The sequence below is a fragment of the Pelmatolapia mariae genome, linkage group LG12 (genome assembly GCF_036321145.2).
Source record: "Pelmatolapia mariae isolate MD_Pm_ZW linkage group LG12, Pm_UMD_F_2, whole genome shotgun sequence".
Classification (NCBI taxonomy): domain Eukaryota; kingdom Metazoa; phylum Chordata; class Actinopteri; order Cichliformes; family Cichlidae; genus Pelmatolapia; species Pelmatolapia mariae.
The window spans coordinates 7,435,836-7,458,403 of NC_086237.1; the positions used below are offsets into that span (position 1 = coordinate 7,435,836).

The window sequence follows — 22,568 nt, forward strand, 5'->3', positions numbered from 1 at the left end:
GTGCTTAAGTCCAGTGTCCCTGCTTGGGACTTGGGACTAGGCCCTTTGTTTGAACCCATTGAGTCTGTGGATATGAAATTTCTTTCATATAAGACTGCATTACTTCTCGCTTTGGCTTCGGCAACGCGAGTGGGTGACCTTCATGCGCTGTTTGTGCATCCCTCCTGCACACAGTTCTCTCCTGATGGCCACAAGGTCGTATTGCGTCCAAATGCTGCCTGTTTTTACAAGATCATGCCTGCATCTTATAGCTCAATGGAGTTTGAGTTGCTGAGCTTTTGCTCCCCTCCTTTTGCATCTGAGGAGCAGAGGAGGATGCGTTCTCTTTGTCCAGTGCGTGTGCTACGCACCTACATTGAGCGCACTCAGAATGTGCGTTTATGTGACCAGCTGTTTGTCTGCTTCGCTAATCCAAATAGAGGTAGAGCTCTGTCTAAACAGAGGCTGTCCCACTGGATTATAGAAGCTATCTCACTGGCATACGGCACCAGAGGTCTTGCTTTGCCCCAGGGGGTGAGAGCTCATTCCACTTTGGGGATGGCAACCTCATGGGCTCTTTTTAAAGGGGTGCCTGTAGCTGATATTTGTGCGGCAGCTAGTTGGGCATCACCGCACACTTTTGTGCGGTTTTATCGGTTGGACGTTACAGCCCCTTCGGTGGCTCATACTGTCCTTTCTGCTGGGTCTACCGCTCACTAAGGATGTCTTGGTCTGATTCCGGTTTGGTGGCTGCTCTGCAGGGCGTGTATATATGTCCCATACTTATGTGTTGTACTGAGTGAATCGACTGAAAGGGAGCGAATAGTTATGTCTATAATTTCTGTTCCCTGAAGGAGAGGAACGAGGTACAACACAAGGTGGCCCCACTGAGCAGTTTGGCTCAGTGAAGAGCGGCTATCAAACTGAGGGATGCCTGTGATGACAGCGGCTACATGTGCAGGTGGGGCCGTGCGCATCATCTGCCTTAAAGGCGTGAATAAAGATTTCTTCAGCCAGGACACGCGAGGGCGTGATATCCCATACTTATGTGTTGTACCTCGTTCCTCTCCTTCAGGGAACAGAAGTTATAGACATAACTATTCGTTGTGTAGAACAAGTCCTCGGGATATTCACCTTTTGAAAATGATTTTGATGGGAGTTAGGGTCTTGGATTTAGAAGCAATTGTTCAACAGGTGCACCGAGGCAGATTTGACAGGGTTTTGCCACAGAGTAGTAGTATATCAGTAGTTAGTCCTGGACAACTGGATCAAGCATTCTGATTGGCCCATGAAATTCAGGCTTCTGTTTGATTGGTGGATTTGTTTTTAGCAGATAGGTGGTTCAGCTCTGGGCATTTGGAGTCAGTTGATGACTTTAAGAATCATCCTTTCTGACTGGATCATTAAAACTTACAGCATTGATCTTTCTGTAGTGAATTCTCCCACATTTCAGTGATTTGGTGATTAAAAGAATATGAACTTTTAATATTCATTCAGATGCTTTCTGACTCAAAACTACTTTCATACTTCTTCTGTGTTAACATCAGCTTTTAGCAGTTCTGCACTTTTGTTTTCAGGTGAAAAATTCTGGATTTTTCATCTCATTAAACATTTTTTACTTAAATTCAGCATTTCATTTCAGCTCAAAACATTCAGCTATCAGCAATCACACTGCAGTTTCTTCAGAAAATGGATTTTCTAGTTTTCATTAGCAATTTAGCAACGTTGTTGGTGGTGGTGGGTGTGTCTATGTGTGAGTGAAAGACAGAGAGGGAGAGCGAGAGACAGATTTTGTGTTATAACTTTCATGTTAGAGACACACGCAAGTGTGAGCCCTCAGGCCGCATCAGAGCATCGGGCCATATAGTGTGAGACCCTGCATTGTGCTCTACGAACTTCTAACCCCTGAGAGTCAATCGTACAGTTTGAGCAGGAACTGAATAACGCGACTGAAAAAACCGCACAGTGTATGCCCAGCTTAAGGTAAAAAGAACTGATCCTAGCACTGAACCCTGTTGAACACCATAATTAACCTTAGTGTGTGAAGAGGACTCTCCATTTACAAAAAAATAACACAGACCACTGTCCACTGTCAGAGGCCATAAGAAGATTGTAACCTTGGCTAATGCTTTTTCTGAACTGTACAGTACTGTTTCTGTACAGAAGAGAATGTTTAACAATCTAGTGTTTTACTCTTTGCTGCAGTTGTACATTCTATTCTGTTTTTTAATTTTTGTTTAAAACTTTTTTTTGCAAATTTGTGTTTTGTTTTTGGTGGTCTGGGAGGAGACACAGGCTACTTCCACACTAATGCGTTTTCGTTTGAAAACGCATAGTTTTCTCTCCGTTTTGGCCTTCCGTCCACACTGAGACAGTGTTTTCACTCATGGAAAGCGCTCTATAAAATGCATACATTTGAAAACGGTGCTTTCGCGTTGCAGTGTGGACGCAGACTTTCTAAAACGCATGTCAGTCATATGATGCAGTCATGTGACCAATTAAACAGAGATAGCGGAGGGCATTATACAGCAGTTGTTTTGTTTGCTCTCAATTTTGACAGCCATATTAAAGATTGATATCAGTCTGTACATGCTCCAGATAGCTTTTCTTCAAATTCTTTAATTCTCACTCGCTTTTGCAACTTTGTACTTTTGTGTTACTCGCAGCAACACCTCATTGTTAGTCCATTTAAAAAACTTGGTGGTTTCTTGTTCCTTGCGACTGTGGACGTAGCCACAGTCCCAAGGGGATGGGGTTTTGGAGGGATAATAGTCCCATCTCAAACACAAAGGGACCCGGAGGTAATCCCTGATGAAACCCTACCCCCACCTTGAATCTTTCATTTTTACGTGTGAATTTCAAATTTTTTCTAACTTATACCATTGAGACCTGCTCTTAAAAACTAACATAGATGTAGCACTGTTTTTGTAGCTTGTTTTAAGAAATATGTGTGCAAAGTTTTTAGAACATGTTTAATTTAGTGGCATCTTGTACAGAACGTGATTTCGCCAAGTTGGTTGGATAGATGCGATTAGTAGAATCAGTTAGCTAACTGAATTAGTTTCTGTTAGCTAACTAGCATCAGACCCAGTTCTTCATTGTCTGACTAGCTACACTGACATGGGAAAATCCACCTGTTAGCCGTAAGGTTCAGGTTTGTAAAAAACTTTTTGAATAAGGACAGTGTGGAAGAGAGCCTGTTTGATTCAGGTGACAGGTGGTTTACCGGCCCAACAAGCTAGAGTCAAAAACTGATTTTCCTCATCTAGCAGGGTGTTCAAAGCAGCGCAATCAGCTGATGCGATAAGTGGTATTTTATGGAATACAACAATCTTTCTTTTCTCAAGCAGATCCAAACAGTTTACACTAGTGATTAATACATTCACATCACATCACAAATATAACTGTGTTTTTTTTTACTGAAGCACAATCGGGAATCACATCAGCATATCTGCAGGAAAAATAGGTTAATATGTGTGGTAGGCGGAATTTCTGTTTCACTGCAACTAGCCAGACAACAGAGGGCCACTGAATGCTTAACAGTCAGAGAAAAGTGAATAGTGTATCCTTAGTTTTAACTTAAAATTCATTGTTGCAGCAAAGGGCAGCACAAAAGTGATCCACTTAAACTGATTTTTAGTTTTAGTGTCCTTAATTTACCCTGAGTTATTGTTTTTGTTACTAGTTAGCTGACACAAACAGTGTCAGTCTATTACTAGCAACTAACAAACCCGGTGATGTCACAAGACACTGCTAAACATGTTCTAAAATCTTTAAGCACGTATTTCTTGAGTCCAGCTATAGAGTTATGGTTATGTCAGTTTTTGAGAACAGGATATGGTATAAATTAGCCTTTCTACATGTATTGTCCACTTTCCTTCCATCTGTATCAAGATTTTCATATTTTAAGCACTATGGGGTATAGTCTCCATATAATGGACATAGAAGGAATGCATTAGCCTGACACACTGAGGAGGAAAAGCTAATCGTTATTCGTCACCTTAAAATGTGCCTTAACGTCTCATTTGCCCTTCTCTTGTAGTTCTATGGAGCTCCAGAGTTCTATGAAGCAATGCTAAAGAACCTCAACATAGTGTTCACCACTCTCTTCTCTCTGGAATGTATTCTCAAGATCATTGCTTTTGGGCCATTGGTGGGTAGTCATTATAAAGCAACTCTAAATACTCTTAAAGGTAAAGCACAGCTCCTGATTTTATTGTTTTTTGTTTTGTTTTGTTTGTTTTTTTTTTGCTTTTTTTCTTCAGAACTACCTAAAGGATGCTTGGAACGTGTTTGACTTTGTGACAGTGTTGGGAAGCATTACTGACATCCTGGTGACGGAAATCAATGTAAGAGCACTTTTTCCCACCCACCTCACTCTCACTTAAATATTTCATGGGATACATAAAAACACTGCAGTTTAGAAAATTAACTGGGCAAGCAAGCTAACTAGCCAGTGGTCAGTCACATGGCGGAGTCAAAAAAGGCTATATAGCTGGGGAAAAGGAAAGGATTTGAGGTAGTAATGTTTTGATACGATGCAATAATTACAGGACAGGTGTTTTTCTGAATCCACATCAGAGAGTAATCTTCAATGTGTGATATTCGGCTGAGTTATATTTTACAGTGTTTTTGCATATTTTGTGGGTAGTTTTCTTTATTTATTCCAGACTTTTCAGTGTACTGCAAGTATATCTCTGTACACATGTGTGTATATGTATCTGCATGCGATTATTTGCTGATTGTTATCAGTTTATGCTGTACAATATGACTGTTTGTGTTCTCTTGCCTCTCCTTCCCAACTCTTTCTGTCATTCTACACATTTGTTGTTGATTGTCGTCAATGGTGTTGGCATGCCATGGTCCAAAAACATCACTAGACTACGGTGAGTGGGTTTCTGTAAATAAAATTGCTATGATAAAAACATTTTCATGCTGGTAATGTAGGGGAAAAAAACCCTATAAACCTGCAGTTTACATCTTGCTAGCAGTCTAATGAACTTCTAGCAAGATTTAAACTGCATCTTAAATCAGTAAACTTTATTCTACCCACAATATTTTTTGGATTGTCTTTAGACTTCACAAAAACATACTAGGGGACATCAGTACTTGATAGCCATGGTATCCAGGCTAAGAACATGTAACATACTTTAAATAAATATTTTTAAATATATAAACACTGTAAAATTCAAGTTTTTTGTATATGTGTATGTATATATATATATATATATATAGCCCCCCCCCCCATTGAGTGTCTCCCTAATTCTGAGTTCTCAAGGTTGGCAAGTACGGGGAACCACCCCATACTTGCTTAATTGGCGCAATGAAATTAAATTTAATGCATGTGTAAAAAACCAAAAAAAAAAACCAAACAAAAAAACCCCCAAAAAACACAGAAATCAATTATTTTTATACAATAATTTAATAGATTCAACATCTTTCTTCAACAGAATTGCAGACTGCACAGATGATACCGTACCAAAGGAAAAAGTACTATGGCTTACTAGGGTATATATTAGACTTAATAGTTACTATATACAGTAATGGACTTCTATACATTTTACATCAGATTAAAACTTTGGGTGTAAGATTCAGATAATTATTTATTAAAAACGAGACATTTTAAATGAGAATAAGAAAGAAGAGTATTTCTTTGTACCCCTCTTTCCCTGTTAATGCCCTACCTTCCCCCCTGGCAAAACCTTGCTAGATCCGCTCCTGCACAGTTACCAGCTGTCAGCTACGTAGAAAAGGATCCTGGTGTAGAAAGTAATATTAAATAAATTCTAACAACAGCTTATCAAGCTTAAACGTGCTGCTGTTGTTCAGCCGCTGGTTTCCTCTTTCTGGTGCAAAGTGGGCCAAAAACAAACAAGAGAGACGGGAGTTGCGAAAGAAAAGCTGATCAGCTGATCATTGATCAGTTTCATGATTGAAGTAGCAACAGGAGAGGCAGTCGTTCCATATATCGGTTGTTAAGCTTAACGTGGGAATGCTTTACAAACATTCAGAGATGAACTTACACACTTGCTTTACTTCTCTCTGGGATAACTTTCTCAGAGATGAAATGCCAGTTTGGTAGCTAGGCTCCAAATGCTCAACCAGACCACTGAGAGGTCTCGCACGCCACAGCCACTCTATCACGTGACGCATACTGCTCCGTAAGGTTATGAGCTGAGTTATGCCATGTCGCTACTTTTGTGAGGTGCTTTTGTGATATTTAATGGATGTGATTACATTTTTTATTTCTCTCCGATATCCAATCCAGTAATTTAGGTCAGTATCGGACCGATACGTAATATCGCATCGGTCCATCCATAGTCGTTGATGGTCATGATAATTGCGTATTAATGATCAAGAAACTGATCCCATGAGAAAAAATATTTTCTGCTTCAAATTGATGCCATTTAGGTATCTAAAAATCTTAGACAGGTTTGAATCTCAGTGAAAATGTCGTGAATGTGATAAATAAAAAGGAAGTTACCTCAGATTTTTGAATTCATAACATTGGTGGATCTACTAAATACCTTGGACAAGTTTGACTCTGGGTGGCTGTAGCTCCGGTGGTAGAGCAGGTCACCTACTAACCGGAAAATTTGCGGTTCAATCCCAGTCTGCTCCAGTCTGCATGCCAAATGTTGTTGGTCAAGATACTAACCCCATGTTGCTCTCCGATGCATCCATTGGAGTATGAATGCCTGTGGATGTTAGATAGTAAGCACTAAGAAACAGCTTAGAAAAAAGTGCTTGGGTGAATGTACAAGTTGTATAAAGTACTTTGAGTGCTCAGAGTAGAAAAGCGCTAAATAAGAACCAGTCCATTTACCATTCACTCCCGGTGACCTTAACCTCGAGGTCAGAGAAAGTTTTCTGAAAATCTTGTGAATGTAATAACTTGAGAACAAGATCAGATAAGATTTCAAAATTGGTACCATAGGTGTGTTTACTAGGAGGCTTCCTTTGCTCCTTTGTCAACCAGTCTGTGCATTGTTGTCTAAGGCTATGAGTAAATGGAGCCATCTGGAAAACCTTTGTGCCCCCTTTTAGTGATAATTCTTAAAGCACTGTGATGAACAGCATTTAGGGATCTTGAATGTATTGACCTTGTATGCTTTTGCCACATGTGATTGTTTGTAACCAGCTGACTTCCATAAGTGTGTTTAACATTGAGCAATGATATTTGGTGGATAAGTGCTCCCTATCTTATCTGTGTCTAACAGGACAGGCTGCTCAACCTGAGCTTTCTGAGGCTCTTTAGAGCTGCTCGACTCATCAAGCTGCTGAGGCAGGGATACACCATCCGCATTTTGCTGTGGACCTTTGTTCAGTCTTTTAAGGTGCTCATAAACAGTACAATGCTTACACATTCTTGACTAGCCCTGATATTCACATTTTCTGTACACTTCCAAAGCCACATACAGTAATTTCCTGCACACACTTCTACACTGCCTAGAAGAACTCAGAGTGGGTATTTAAAATGAAATACGTTTTGTTTCCTGTTGTTCCCTTTAGGCCCTGCCTTATGTTTGTCTACTGATTGCCATGCTGTTCTTTATCTACGCCATCATTGGAATGCAGGTGTGTGATGCTACTCGGTCAGAGAATGTGATATTCATGCAGTAATTTACCATTACAATATTGTGGCCTGAATCCATGTTTCTGCTCTAGGTGTTTGGCAACATTGAGCTGAATGAGGATACAGCTATAAATCACCACAACAACTTCCGCACATTCCTTCAGGCTCTCATGCTACTGTTCAGGTATACATAACTTAACCCTCTCAGGCTCAAATTAAGTTTTAGTTACAGGAGAAATCTGATATTCGGGGAAAATTATTAAAAAAAAAAAAACAACTCATAAAATATGTATGTGGGGTAATCAGGTTGTTAGTTGTAAACTGTTGCAAATCTGCAACGCCTGCCTTGAGAGGGTTAAATATATACATTGGTCCATAAGCACATTAAGCAAATAGTTTTATCACTCAGTCGTAAATGCTGATCGGGTTTGCTGTCATCTCACCAGGCAGTTTGTCAATGTGATAGTGCCTTAAGATGGCTGTTCAATGATTGTCATTCACAGTGGACATAGATGGCCTATTTTACTTCTTTTCAAACCATCTGTCCTCTGGGTCCAAAGTATGAACATTGGTAGCCTCCAAAGAGTGGCCTTTATCCTTTAGCTCCAGATGTACAGCTGAGTCTTGTCGTGTCGAGGGGGCTCTTATATGTTGAAGCCATCCATTTATGGAGTGGCTGTTTGGTTTCTCCAACGTAGAGGTCCAAGCGCTCCTCGCTGCACTGCACATCATACACTTTGTTGCTTATTTTGTGTTTGGGAGCAGCAAACAAAAATGTCAGTACAAATATTTACTGAGTGTGCATTCCCAGTTTCCCATACAGTCCAGATCAAAAGTTTAAGACCACTTGAAAAATGGCAGAAAATAATATTTTCCATGGTTGGAACTTTTTATCAGCTGTAAAACAGCTGATGTTTCAGTTTAGGTGGTGTTTCTAATAAATTGCATGCTCACAAAAAAGTTTTGTCTCACTCCTATTTCTTCTTGTTGCATGTTGAAGCTCTACTTGGAACCTTGTTAAGATCCAACCATCGGGGCACTTGGTTATGGCGTTTCATCTTGCACCCTGCTGTTATGTGCAGGATTGTCTCAGGGGCATCTTTACACAGCCTTCACCTGGGGTCTTGCCTGGTATGGTAGACGTGAGTACGTGGTTGGTTGGGGCCATCTTCCTGATGTTTGTTGTCTCATCCTGGACCGTGGTGCTAACACTCACCAGTTCCTGGCCTCCTTCCTTCCATTTAGCATACAGCTTCAGGGTGCTGGACTTGGACTGAAACCCTCCATGAATGATCAGGAGCTTCCTTGTCTTGATGTCAGTGGTCTTCTATGTCCTCCTTTCCCCAGCTTATAGTCCCAGCAGGGTTAATCATGGGCAGGGCGTAAGTGTTGATACCCCAAATCTTGTTCTTACCGTTCAGCTGACTCCTCAGGACTTGCCTGACCCTCTGCAGGTACTTGGTGGTTGCAGCTTTCCTAGCAGCCTCGTCATGGTTTCCATTTTCCTGTGGGATCCCCAGGTATTTGTAGTGGTCCTTTATGTCTGCATTGTTGCCTTCTGGTAGTTCGATCCCCTCAGTTGTGACTACCTTCCTTCTCTTTGTTATCATCCGACTACACTTCTCCAGTCCAAACGACATTCCAATGTTATACCTGTATATCTTGATGGTGTGGATCAGTGAATCAATGTCTTGTTCGCTCTTGCCATACAGCTTGATGTCATCCATGTACAGGAGGTGGCTGATATCAAGCTTCATTCCGTAGTCGGTATCCGTAGCCAGTCTCGTTAATGATCTCCCTGAGGGGATTCAGGCCTATGCATAACAGCAGTGGGGTAGATCCTGCACTTGATGGCGACTTGTGCTATCAGCTTGAAGTTGGCCTCTATTGTTTTTTGCCACACCTCCATGAGTCCCTGATGAAGGCTCTTCAGGTCCTGTTGATCTTGTACAGTTCTAGGCATTCCAGGATCCAGGTGTGGGATATCGAATCATAGGCCTTCTTGTAGTCAATCCAGGTGCACAGGTTGGTCAGCCTAGTCTTGCAGTCTCGGGCGACTGCTCTGTCTGCCAATAGCTGGTGTTTTGCTCCTCTGATATTCTTGCTAAGATGTCTGACAGGAGCTTCCATGTGGTACTGTTATTCAAGATTCAAGATTTGTATTTGCCATTTGCACACAGGACCAACTGTCCATACACATTGGAATTCTTGTGCATAGCTCTCCAGGTCAAATTACATTTTTTACAAAGTAAAAACAAAGCAACTAAAAAAGAGAATAGAAAAAAAGCAAAGAATGGAGCAATCATTGTATTTACTATATACAAAACACACTGTACAGAGAGGGTGGTAATACACTTCCTAGCATTGAACACATAATATTGCACATTTTCACAAATCTGTTTCACAGATCTGTTTCAGTGAGTATATTGCACATTAATCAGTGATTTATCCCATTGTATATTGAAATGAGGTGAGGTAGTGCTGTGTTATTTTATGTTATGCCATCAGTCTGACTGTTGTATGTTCAGTGTTATGTTGAATATTCAGTGTTTGTGTTTTGCAATCAGTCTGACAGTTGCGGGGAAGAAGCTGTTGAAAAACCTTGTTCTGTGTGTGATGATGCTCTCAGCTCTGTTGTGTCTAAGGATGTATATACACTTTTTGTGTCTGAGCAGAGGGTGAACTGGATGGTGTGGGTCCCTGGTAATTCTCTCTGCTCTTTTTCAGCAGTGTTGTGTGTACAGAGAGTCCATGGAAGGAAGTTTTGTTCCTATGATCCTCTCCACAGACTTTATGACTCTTTACTGTTAAAGGACTTTTCCCTTCTGGGGGTCCTTGGGGATCAGGACTGTCTGGCCTTCGGTTAGCCATTCTGGATGTCTCTCATCAACTAGCAGCTGGTTCATTTGTACTGCCAGATGCTCGTGGAGTGCAGTCAGCTTCTTCAGCCAATAGGCATGAACCATGCCGGGGCCTGGTGCTGTCTAACTCTTCATACTGAAGACCCTTTCTTGGATATCTGCCACTGTGATGGTTACTGAACCCTGTTCAGGGAGGTCTGTGTGGTCTGCTCTTAGATCAGGGGTGTCCAAACTTTTTTCACTGAGGGCCACACACATAAAAATATAGGAGGGGCTGGGCCACTTACTAGAAATTAGGTATATAACCTTAACTTTAGTGTATTAAAGTAAGAAAAATCACTTAAAAGTGGTCACATGTGTTATATTGTTGAATATAATTAAAGACAAAACTGCCTTCATCACAACTTTCCATAAATGGATCTTTATTGATTTATTCAGAAAAAGCTTTGGTAGCTCATTCTCAGAACAGCAGCAGATTTCTTCTTAGACAGAAGATTTACAGTACAGAGAAAATACAATAAAGGGGAAAATGGGACGGGTAAATTTCAAGCTTGTTATTTAAGTTATTAGGCTTAGCAACACACCTATTAAAGTTCGTTTGAAACGGTTATCAACATTAACAGACTGAACTGGATTTAATAACAGGAGTGCATATAATTTTAGTAAATTTTTCTGGTGATTATCAGCTGCGCTGGGTATGTAAATCGGGCCATCCAGCTGCGGTGCTGATCGTATGCCACTCGTGCCAAAAATCCGGACAAGTGTCACTTGATCAAGGAGCAAATCTGCATCAGATTGTCACGGTCTGAGGAGACAGACCGTGCTGTGGTGTGTGTGGTGGACCCAGGTGCGAACACAAGTGAGTAGACGGGAGTAAACTTAAACTGAAAGCGAGCCTTTATTATGGCTGATGACAGGGTTCAAACAAAGCAGAAATACCGTGACTAAACTGAACTATAACTAAACTGGGAAACAGATACTGATAAACTATGAAGACTCAGAAAACCATGACGATGACTGTAAAGACTGCCCGTGAGAACATGGAGGGTGGGAACACAGACGACGCAACACAGACTGAATGAAACACAGACTAAATACACATAAGGGATGATCAAGGGAAGTGGAAACACATGAGGGGGAACGGCTGATACACATGAACCTAATGACAGGACAGGGAAAGCGAAACTACATACACTGACATTAGACACAGACTTTCAAAGTAAAACAGGAAACATGGAAATTAGAGTGCACTGAACAGAACATAACCACACAGACATGACGCATGACAGGTAGACGCACGAACCAGGGAGACTGAGTACAGGAGGAGGTGACATAACAACTAAGAAACAGCAACCTCAAAATAAACTAGATGAACTAAACTAGGGCACAAATGAATACAAAAGATACATAAAACTCGAAAACTGGGTTGCTCGACCCAGGACCATGACACAGATGGGATCAGATGAATTTGCGTGTGTGTGCGCTGTGCACAGCGGTATGTACTCTGTGTGTTAACAAGAAAAACGCAAATAGGAAAGTGGTCCGCAAAAGCAGGGTAGTGACAGAATTGATGCGCATTATTGATATTTGAAGCATGTGTACCTGCACATGCATGCTTATTAACACACGGGTACTGTGGAACATATTTTTTACTCACCTAAAGTGCTCGTGATCTCGTCCACTCCCCGCAAAAAAATTAGCAGCTGTGCGGTGTCTGTGGCATCAGTGCTCTCATCGCATGCGATGGAGTAAAAATCAAAAGCACAGCTTTATCAGACAGTTGTAGTTTAATGTTGGCTGACAAGTCTTCAATGCGTCGCACAACGGTATTTCTGGACATGCTGACGTTGTCCTGCACTTTTTCCGGGCACATTATTTCGGTGACTTTAATGAGGCAGTGTTTTACGAGGTCTCCGTCTGAAAAAGGCTTGCCATGTCTTGTGATGAGTTGGGCGACCTCATAGCTGGCTATTGTAGCCTTTTCCTTTACAATTTGAGTCGAAAAAAATACTGTTGCTGACCCTGCAGGAGAGCTACCCTTTAATTTCTGCTCTCGCTCAGCACCAGTGTAGGATGCATAGGCCTGATGTTTGGTTTCATAAATTACGTTGTACATTATACTCTTTCATAACTGCCACAGTTTTAGTGCAGATCAAACAGACACACTTCCCCTTGAATACTTTGAAGAAATATTCACTCTCCCACCGTGTCTGAAATTTTCTGCACTCACTTTCTACCTTTCGCTTCTTTGGTTCTGCCATGTTTAGTAACTTGGGGTAAATTTCTTCTGTGATTGTCCTTTTTGGTGGAGCAACTGCCTTGATCAACAGTAGCTCCCCCTGGTGTTAAAACTAAGAAGTGCAATACACTCAAGCAAAAGTTGAAGTGTGGGCCATATTCTATTCTATTTATAAAATTACTTGCGGGCCAATTAAAAATGGACCGCGGGCCGGAGTTTGGACACCCCTGTCTTAGATCCACTAGCCGCTGAGTATTGCTGTTATGGATGGCGTCCTTCTCCCATATGTCCTTCCAGTATTGCTCCGTTTCCAGCCTTGGTGGTGCTGTTCTTATATTATTCCCTTGCCACTGAGAGTACACCTTGGCTGGTTCTGTGGAGAAAAGCTGGTTTATTCTCCTGCCTTCAATCTCTTTGGTGTACCTCTTCAAGCGGCAGGCCAAGTCTGTGAGTCATTTCTTGGCAGTTTCCAAGGCCTCAGGTATGGACAGCTTACTGTACTTCTTAGGCACCTTCTTCACTGCACCTTTCTGCAGCTCTGATAGTTGGCTAACCTCCCTCCATGCTATCTTGATCTTGGTCTCTAGTCTCCTTCTCCATGGTCTGTACTGCTCCTTGTAGCTGTTCTGCTTGTAGCCAAGCATCTAACTGATCACCATTGCCGTGGTGTAGATCAGTTGGTTAGCCTTGGTAATAGTTGAGGTAGGTAAGGTTGAGGTAGGCTGTACTCACAACATCTAGTAGATCTAGGTTACTTCACGTAGGGTACTTCACGTAGTCTTGGTAACCGGCTACGGAGGATCCAGGTTTCAAACTTCACCATGATTCTAGTCGTGTCCAAATTCATGGGCTGCATCCTCCTGAGGACCCGGCCTTCGCGGTCTACGTGGGCCGGGTCCTCAGAAGGTTGGGTAGGCCGGAAGTAAACGGCTGTGAAATTGGACGGTCTAGCCTTCTGATTAGCGTCACCGCTGTCTCGGTGGAGTTTAATAAACTCGGCCGTCTGCTCCTTGCTATCTAAAATATAACAGGGCACTGGCGTAAATTCTCGACCGTCTCACACTTCTGTTTAATCAGTTTTCTGTTTGACGTTTATTCAGCTGTGTGAAAACCACCCGGGGGATTAATAAAGTTTTATTTTATCTAATCTAATCTAATAACTTTAATCTCAGCCAAACCGATTTACTCACGAACAAATAAAACACTGAAAAAAGCCAAACAATAACATTTTTAGGTTATCTAAGTGACTTATATATTACGTTTAACCTGAGTAGTGAAAGTCCGCGGTGATCTGAAAATGATGTGCCGGGAGTTGTGCCGCTCTCAGCAGCTCCAGTGACCCTCGAGCTCCCAGCTACTTATCGAGCTGGTGGGTAACAGACGTCTCCGAAAACGTTGGAGCACTTTTGCAAATATGTGATATCTTGATAAACCAAGCAGATATTTGAAGTTTACACAGCTACATTCTCGCCTGAAAATATGTTAAAACTGTATTTTGTGACCCAGAAAGAGTAATAGGAGTAATATTAAAAACTTAGTAGCGGCCGCCATTGTTGAAAACTGGAATTGGCTGGGCCACGCTATGAATTCTGGGATATGGTGGGCCACCCGACCCATCCTTCAAATTCGGAGAAAAGGAGGACACATTTGTCGGCTGCATTCAGAGGAGTCTACGAATTTGGACAGCCTTCGTCGCGTCGCTGTGACGTAATCGGTCTACAAATGCATCCTCAGGAGGATGCAGCCCATGAATTTGGACACGACCTCTATCTCTCAGGCCAGTTCCTCTCGTACTCAACAATCCTTCTTGTGTTGCACTTGCTAACACATGCTATGGCAAGGGGGGAGCCAGGACGGGAAGCCAGGACTTGGGGCTTGCTACCATGATATCGTGATATATATATATATATATATATATACACATACATACATACATACATACATACATACATATATGTGTGTGTGTGTGTGTGTGTGTATATATATATATATGTATATATATATATATCTCGCGCTTTAATAAGAAACAGACTGGACTTTTTCTGCAAGACATATTAGCATCAGACTGATCTTCCTTCACCAAAAATCAACCATGTTATTTTAAGTCAAGTCAAGTTAAAATGTATTTTTCTATAGCACATGTAAAAGATTAGTGTACATCAAAGTGCTTCACAATAAATTTTAAGTTTGTTGAAGCTGAACTGGGGTGATGCACAATGTTGTCAATGTCTTCATTCTAACCATTTCTGTTTCTCTCTTTCCTCTTCTCACTTCTCTCTCTATAATGGATCAGGAGTGCAACTGGAGAGGCTTGGCATGAGATCATGTTATCGTGCTTGAGTCACCGTACATGTGATGAGCGATCAGGGACCCACGGAAAAGAGTGTGGCAGCGATTTTGCCTATTTCTACTTTGTCTCTTTCATTTTTCTCTGCTCTTTCCTGGTCAGTACTGAAGCCTAAATGTCGCCATTGCAGCTGACACATTTGATTGTTTAACTATTAGCCAAAGAGTTTAACTAACTCTTACTTCTGCTTTTTTATAATATTTACATCTAAATTGCTGATCACAACACAGAGTAAATATAAAACTTACTGTAAAACCTCGCAGCTGTCCATCTTCAAGCCACCTAGTCAGAAATACGCATGTGCTAGTTAGTCATCACACATATATTTGGGACAGAGTAATGATCATTACTGGTCATTTCCTCAAATTTTTAATTAATGAATAAATCAACACTTGTTAAGGAGTTTTTGTTAGTACAGTATTTTTGCTCCCTGAGAAGATACACATCCAGTATTCCAGCTGTTTAATTTTTTACATACATGCCAGATCCAGTATGTGTAATCGATACATGATACTTAAAATGTGTGTTTTCAAGCCACTTAAAAATACAAAATACAGCATATATTTTTAAAGTAGCAACAGTTATATTGCTAAAATATAATATTTAACCTCCTAGGACCTGGCGTCCACATATGTGGACATCACATTTAGGGCTATTTAGACTCAATTATATACTCAATTGTGCTCTACAAGGGCCTGATATCCACTTACGAGAACATTATACTGCTACTGTTCTATTGAAATTTTAAACGAATATCCTCATATGTGGCTCTCATTTTTCTTAGCAAAAAAAAATCAGGTAAAAAAAAAATCTGGTAATTCTTTGTTTTTACATTAATCGGGTCCTAATCAGCCCAAATATCAAAGAGAAATTAAAAATGCATGCTGAAGAGTTCAGGTCTTAGGAGGTTAAGATGTATGTCCTCTGTGTTTTTGGCATTATAAACTTCATTATAAACTGCTGTTCCATTTGTAATAAAACATTAAGACAGCATAAAAACAATGAAAGTGAAAAGTCATAATCAAAATATAAGAAAAGGTTTTTAAAAAATGGAAACAAGAATAAATCAGAATCCACAGAATGCATAGAGGTGGCATTAAAGTTATTGAATTAAAAACAGTGGAAATAACGGTATTGAGCTTTTTTTGAAGCAGTTTTTATCAGATTTGACTGGGGCAAATATAGATAGATATATTCGAAAGGGGACTGTGGGCATGTTTGCATATGTTTGCAATTACAGTACTTAAGTATTTTAAGAGTTACTTTTTGTTTGCTTAACATCGATAATACTGTGAAGAACTATTTCAACATGTTTACATCAGTATCTTGTCTAGTTAGATAACATTTCATCTGTGAAATCCTAGAATTTAGTGTTAGCTTTTATTAGAATATCATAAAACATAAAAATAAATGTCTGTTATTTTTAATATTTCAAAACAACAGGTCTAACTACCTTATGTCTTTCTTCTAGATGCTGAACCTGTTTGTGGCTGTCATAATGGATAACTTTGAGTATCTGACCAGAGACTCGTCCATCCTGGGGCCTCATCACCTCGATGAGTTTATCCGGGTTTGGGCTGAGTACGACCCAGCTGCGTGGTATGTTCAAGCCTTCATCTGGCCCCAGAGAACAGAATACACAGTAAAGTGGAGGAAAAAACTCTCTAGCCTTACTCCTCTCTCCCCTGTTTGTGACTACAGTGACTGAACAAGGCCTCATTCCTGTACCTTGTTGTTTGCAGTCAGCCCTCTGATAATTATTGGGATTTTTTTTTTTTGTTTATTGTTTTGTTTTGTTTTATTTTGGAAGCTGTCCTGAACGGTTGTTTATTTATGTGCTTGTTCTTTTCCGCAGCGGACGGATTTCCTATAAGGATATGTACAATTTGTTACGCGTTATCTCACCCCCCCTTGGCTTAGGGAAGAACTGCCCTAATAGGGTAGCATACAAGGTTTGCAAATACCAGACATTTCCGTCACTAGGGTGCTTTGTGTACCTCTATGCCAAGAGAATTTTAACTGAATGGCTGTGCACCAATGAAATCGCCTTTACACTAGCACTTGCCCCTTCAAACTGTCTGGCTTTGGTTGATGATCCTGGAGTGGAAACAAAGTTTTCAAAGCTGCGGCACTGTCCCAACATGCTGCCTGCCATAACACTTTCTTCTGTCTGTAATGTTTTAACTGCAGACTGCAATTTACTTTACAAACTGAGCCTTCAAAAGTCTTAAATTCAATTCAGTTATGGCAAATCAAAACCATCAAGAACAATGTGATCTTTTTTGTACATGACTGCCTCGTGAAAGTTAGGCTATGAGCAACCACAGCAGATTTCAGGCTGGCATTGAAACCTTTGTCTCCGTGCACCCTGGTTGTAGTACCAGTGAGATGTCTGCAAGCATGCTGTGGCAGACATCCCCATTACACTGCTGTCATCTCTCTTCCCTTTCATCAGCATCCTGTGTGGGTCTGAACATTGTCCCATTTTTCTCCCCTCCTCCCCTGACTCACTCTTTACCATTCCATGTTTCCTCTCAGGAATCCTGAGCTCCGTAGCGATGCATCCATCCCTGCGCCCTGACACAGTGGCCGAGGATGGCATATACCTTCCATCTCACTCAAGGAAATCTATTAACAACAGATTTCTGTTTTTCCTTTCCATTATTCTGCTGTTTTGTTGATTTGTTTTTATTTCTTTTTCCCCTTCTCTAACTTCCCATCCTTCTCTGTTTGCATTCTATTTATGTTTTGATTTCCTACCCTGTGAAGTGGCCGTATCAAGTACCTCGATATGTATCAGATGCTGCTCCACATGTCCCCACCCTTAGGTTTGGGAAAGAAATGTCCGCCAAGAGTCGCCTACAAGGTAGACCCTCCTCTTCTGCCACTTTCTTCCCTCTTCTCAACAATCTTTTTTCCATTGGCGTGAACTCAAGCCAATGTCTTTGCTCTGCACTATTCCCACATTTCTTTGTTTAGCTAGTGCTCTGATATTTTGAGTGTAAGTCACTCATCTTTTCTGTCTTAAGGTTTTGCTAATAGTATCTGCTGCTTTGGGTTAATACCCATCCCTAATTATAAGAACATAGCCCTTAATAAAGAATGCTTGATTAAGATATATAATGTATATGGAGGGAAATTGCTCCGTTGCATCACTATTTCCTTTCAGTGGTATACCCTAGTTTGGGTTTTATTTTGTGGAGCAGTGAGTTTTGCGTGTGTGTGTGTGTGTGTGTGTGTGTGTGTGTGTGTGTGTGTGTGTGTGTGTGTGTGTGTGTGCGTGCGCACGCGATTATCTATGTCCAGGTGTGTGTGTGTGTGGGTATGTCTAGCTTGTGCTGCTTTTCTGTGGAAGAAATGTTTTGTACATGTGCTTTTGACTCTGTGGTTCTGTCTGTACTGCCCATTTTTTTTCTCTCATTTTTCTGTCATATCATCTCAGTTTGTTCACTGTGTGGAAATATCTGTTGTGTGCATGTGTCTGTATGTGTTTGTGTGGGTGTTTCTTTCTTTTTGTGTTAGAATATTAGAGGTGCTAAACCTTGATTTAACCTCTACACTATTTCTAGCTGATCACATTATCTTTATCTGGATAGCCAATCTAAATAAGGAAATTTGCATGTTAACACAGGGGCAAATGCAAACAGTGTAGTCATCATCACGTTCTAGCTATGCTTTGACTTATACAGTGACTAAGTTACATTTGAGGAAATCTTTACACTGTGGTCAACTTGTTTACAAGGTTTAAAGACATTGAACTGGAATTTCCAGCAGAATTTCTGTATTGATTACTCAATTACTCAAACATTTTAATCTTCACCTATGTCACAATTATTACCAAAGACAGTCTGAGTAAACTAATAACAGAAAAGGCACATAACAGAGTGGGACTCATGTTGGAGCAAAATGACCATAAAAAAAATTCTGTGTAAAAAATAAATTCTGAGGAGAATTTTTTTTACACATTTCAATAATTTTTTTCCCGTATTTGTTAGTAAATTGGCGATCCTCGCCCCATCTTTACTCCTAAAGGACTAGACCTTTCTTGGATGCTGCTTTTGTACCAAATCATAATTATAATCACCTGTTGATATCACCTGTTTCAAATCACATCATTATTTAGCCAATTTACCTGATTACTAGCCCTAAATTGCTCCTGTCTCAACCTTTTTTGGAATGTGTTGCAGGTCTGAGTGACAGGTAAGGATGTATATTTACAAATGAAATGAAGCTGACCTAACAAAACGTAAAATATTTTGTGTTTTCATTGTCTGCAATGAAATACAAGTCAATTCAGAAATCACTACTTTCTTTTTTTATTTTCTGTTTGCCTAATTTATTCCAGTTAAAACTCACCTCAGGTAGATATGCAAAAATGGACAAAATGGAGTGTGCCATTTACAAATGCTACATTACATTCATAATGGTTGTACAGTACTAGGCAAAAGTTGTAGGCACTTTAAAGAGTCTGGAATCTTTTATGCTCTACAATAACTCTAAAAGGTTACAGTTTGTATTTGTCAGAATAATGAGCCAGGCAGCCAGTACACTTGAATTCAGTGAAGCTTTGTTAGTTAGTTTTCGCTCCAATTATAAGAGAATGCAAATGCATAAACATGTAAACAAAAAATGAAATTAACATTTCTCACCACTTACCACTTACCTTGTTTTTAACTGTTTGCCACTTATTTTTGGATGGATGGACCTTTTGCGCATTAATATACTGTTTCTTTAATGATACACTGGAATGCTTTTTTTTTTTTCAAGATTCTTCAAAACTTGAAAATGCTCTGCCTTTAGATTTAGGTTTATGATTTTTTTTAGTTTGTAAGCTTTGCCTTTGAGACCAGCTCTGTAATAAAAAGGGGACGCGGAGATAGTGACACAATTTTAACACTCCCTGGATTGTACTTATACCTACTACCTCAAAAACTTTGTTATGCCTAAAAATAAATGTAAAAAAATACCCACCATATAATTAGCCATAAAAAATTACAGCTCTATTAACTGCTAAATGCAAGAAGGATTGAACATGACCTAATGTGCTGAAAAGCATTGGAGCGGCTCTGCTGAACAAACACCATTTTCAAATGGTTATTTTTTCTGCAAAAAATAATTATTTCATTGCATAAAGGACAAAAGATATGTTGCTACAGGTAAATCTTTAATAGGTCAATGACTTCTGTTATTGTTAGAGTGGTTTGAGTTAAGGAATTTTTTATTTCTAGCTGATTGTGCAGCCTATGATTGTGTGTGTACATGTGCTAAAGTGAGTGTGTGGCCATGTGTAAAAAAAAAAAAAAAAAAAAGCCTGAGTGTGTGTATATGTTTGGCCCTCAGTTCTCCATCCCCGTTTCATTCTGACTCTGGTCTTCTTATTCTCTGCACTGCCACTGATAGCACATGTAGGTGAATGCTTTTTGTGTTCAGGGGAGCTCAACTCTTACAGCAACAATCCCATAGCATCCTTTATGCAAATAGTGGTTCCATTAATGCTGTATGAACCAAGTCTTCCTGCTAAGTCTGATCAAGCTTGGTGGAATTAACTCTTTGATGCTAGCATCCACTGTACATGTAGAGCATACTCAGCTTCTCAACTCCAAACTGATGATTGCTGCGATGGCAACCACAGAGTCGAGCTCCTGCGACTGTTGAAGCACCTTCATGGTTATGTGTTACATGCCTTCTCTCGCCTTTTTTTCGGTCAATGTCAGTCTTGCACCAGTGCCCTTTGACTTGCAACATAGTGCATACTGTAGCTAGTAGCAGTGTATGTCGATGTCTAGTTTGTCTCCTGTATATTCTCGTAGAGAAGGCTTTTTGTGTGCTGAAATATATCTCTGGAGCATTTCATCAATCTAGAGAAACTTGCACATAATAAACCAAATTTAGCAAAGAACCTGAATCATTTGAGGGGATAGGATCACTTCAGCACACAGACTGATTTCTCTGGGTGAATTTTGTTTTTATTAAACAGTTTGCTATGATCAGTGACCTAATGTCTCTTTGTCTAACCCTCAGCGCCTCGTCAAAATGAATATGCCTATTGCTGATGACAACACAGTTCACTTTACCTCCACTCTGATGGCACTGATTCGCACAGCACTGGAGATCAAGTTGGCGTCAGGTTAGAGGCACATAATTATACACTGATAACACTGTGTAGACCCAAAATGGTCTAAGTAATCTTCAATGTTAACCCTAATCCTAACCTTATCTTTGGAGCAAAGCAAAAAGGACAGTTGTGGGGGAAAAATAAATAGTTTTTGATGTGTGTCAGTTAGAATTATTACTTTTTTGTCCCCTGACTGCCAACACTTGGGAAAACATTTTTTGAGCCTGGTTCTGCCAGAGGTTTCTTCCTGTTAAAAGGGAGTTTTTCCTTCCCACTGTCGCCAAAGTGAGGAGATCGTCTGATTGTTGGGGTTTCTCTGTATTATTGTTACAATATTAAATGCCTTGAGGTGACGATTATGATTTGGTGCTATATACATTTAAGTGAATTGAAAGAACCAACATTTTCTGATTGCACAGAGTTAAGGTTATCACTATTATGACAAGAGATTGAGTCTCTTTTAATCTCTCTTGATTTTATACTTGTAGGAATGGTAGCCCAGCGATTATGTGATGCAGAGTTAAAAAAGGAATTGTCCACAGTGTGGCCCAACCTTTCCCAAAAGACCATGGACCTGTTGGTGACGCCACATAAACGTAAGCAAATTATCAGAATTTTAATTTTCTATTCATCTATAGATGACATACATAAAAAAGTAGTCTTTTTCTTTTTTTTAAATTGTGGCACTTAGAGTTGATGCTAAAGAGAAAATTAGTACAAATAATTAATTGACTTTTAATTGAACATTATAATACCATTTCCAGACTCTGGTGTCCTATTATATTCATAATACTCTTTAGTACACTATAGTATTAATACTCTCACTAGCAATTTTATATGATGGATTATGCAGAAAAAATAGAATTGGGCTCAAAGGTGTATTACATTGTTAAGTATTCAGGTTGTGTGTCATGTTTTTAAAAAGTAACTAAGTAATAAAGTAACTAATTACTTTTGAATATAAGTAATTAGTAAATTAACAACATTCATTTGTTGGTGAAGTAATCAGTAATTAGTAACTAATTTTTTTTTTCAAGCAACTTGACCAACACTGGTCATCATGACTTTAACATTTTCTGACCCAAGGTGCAGACAGTGACTACAATCAAGTATAGGTTTAATTAAAAAAGGCAACGGGCAAACAAGGCTTAGCAGTAGGTACCAATTAGTAGGTGGAGATCTGTGGTGAGTGGCAGGTTTTCAGCGGAGAGTGGGCAGGTAGGCAATTTGCAGGTAAGTCAATAAATCCATAGGAAGTGGTGGGCTATGAGAGTGACAAAGGCTTATAACCAGCTGTGAACTACTGACTCCTCAAGGGAAGAGAGGATGGCTTTCCAAGGGATGGAGGACAGACTTCAGCTGGTCCACAGCTGGTCCTTAAATATACTGCCATAAAAAGTAGATGCACAGCAGCTGTGAAAGCTTTTTCACCCAAAAAGTAAAATGGCCTG

At 40.1% G+C, this 22,568-nt stretch overlaps 1 protein-coding gene across 1 annotated transcript in view; it reads left to right on the forward strand.

The window, feature by feature from the left end:
* cacna1ba (calcium channel, voltage-dependent, N type, alpha 1B subunit, a) overlaps positions 1-22,568 on the forward strand; it is a 257,230-nt gene that overhangs the window by 178,353 nt on the left and 56,309 nt on the right. Inside the window, exons 33-43 of the mRNA XM_065471832.1 lie at positions 4,022-4,132; positions 4,245-4,328; positions 4,860-4,865; positions 7,200-7,316; positions 7,492-7,557; positions 7,648-7,739; positions 14,949-15,099; positions 16,474-16,601; positions 17,772-17,868; positions 21,024-21,129; positions 21,606-21,713. Of these exons, the coding sequence (XP_065327904.1) occupies positions 4,022-4,132; positions 4,245-4,328; positions 4,860-4,865; positions 7,200-7,316; positions 7,492-7,557; positions 7,648-7,739; positions 14,949-15,099; positions 16,474-16,601; positions 17,772-17,868; positions 21,024-21,129; positions 21,606-21,713 (1,066 nt within the window). The remainder of the gene's footprint in view (positions 1-4,021; positions 4,133-4,244; positions 4,329-4,859; positions 4,866-7,199; positions 7,317-7,491; positions 7,558-7,647; positions 7,740-14,948; positions 15,100-16,473; positions 16,602-17,771; positions 17,869-21,023; positions 21,130-21,605; positions 21,714-22,568) is intronic.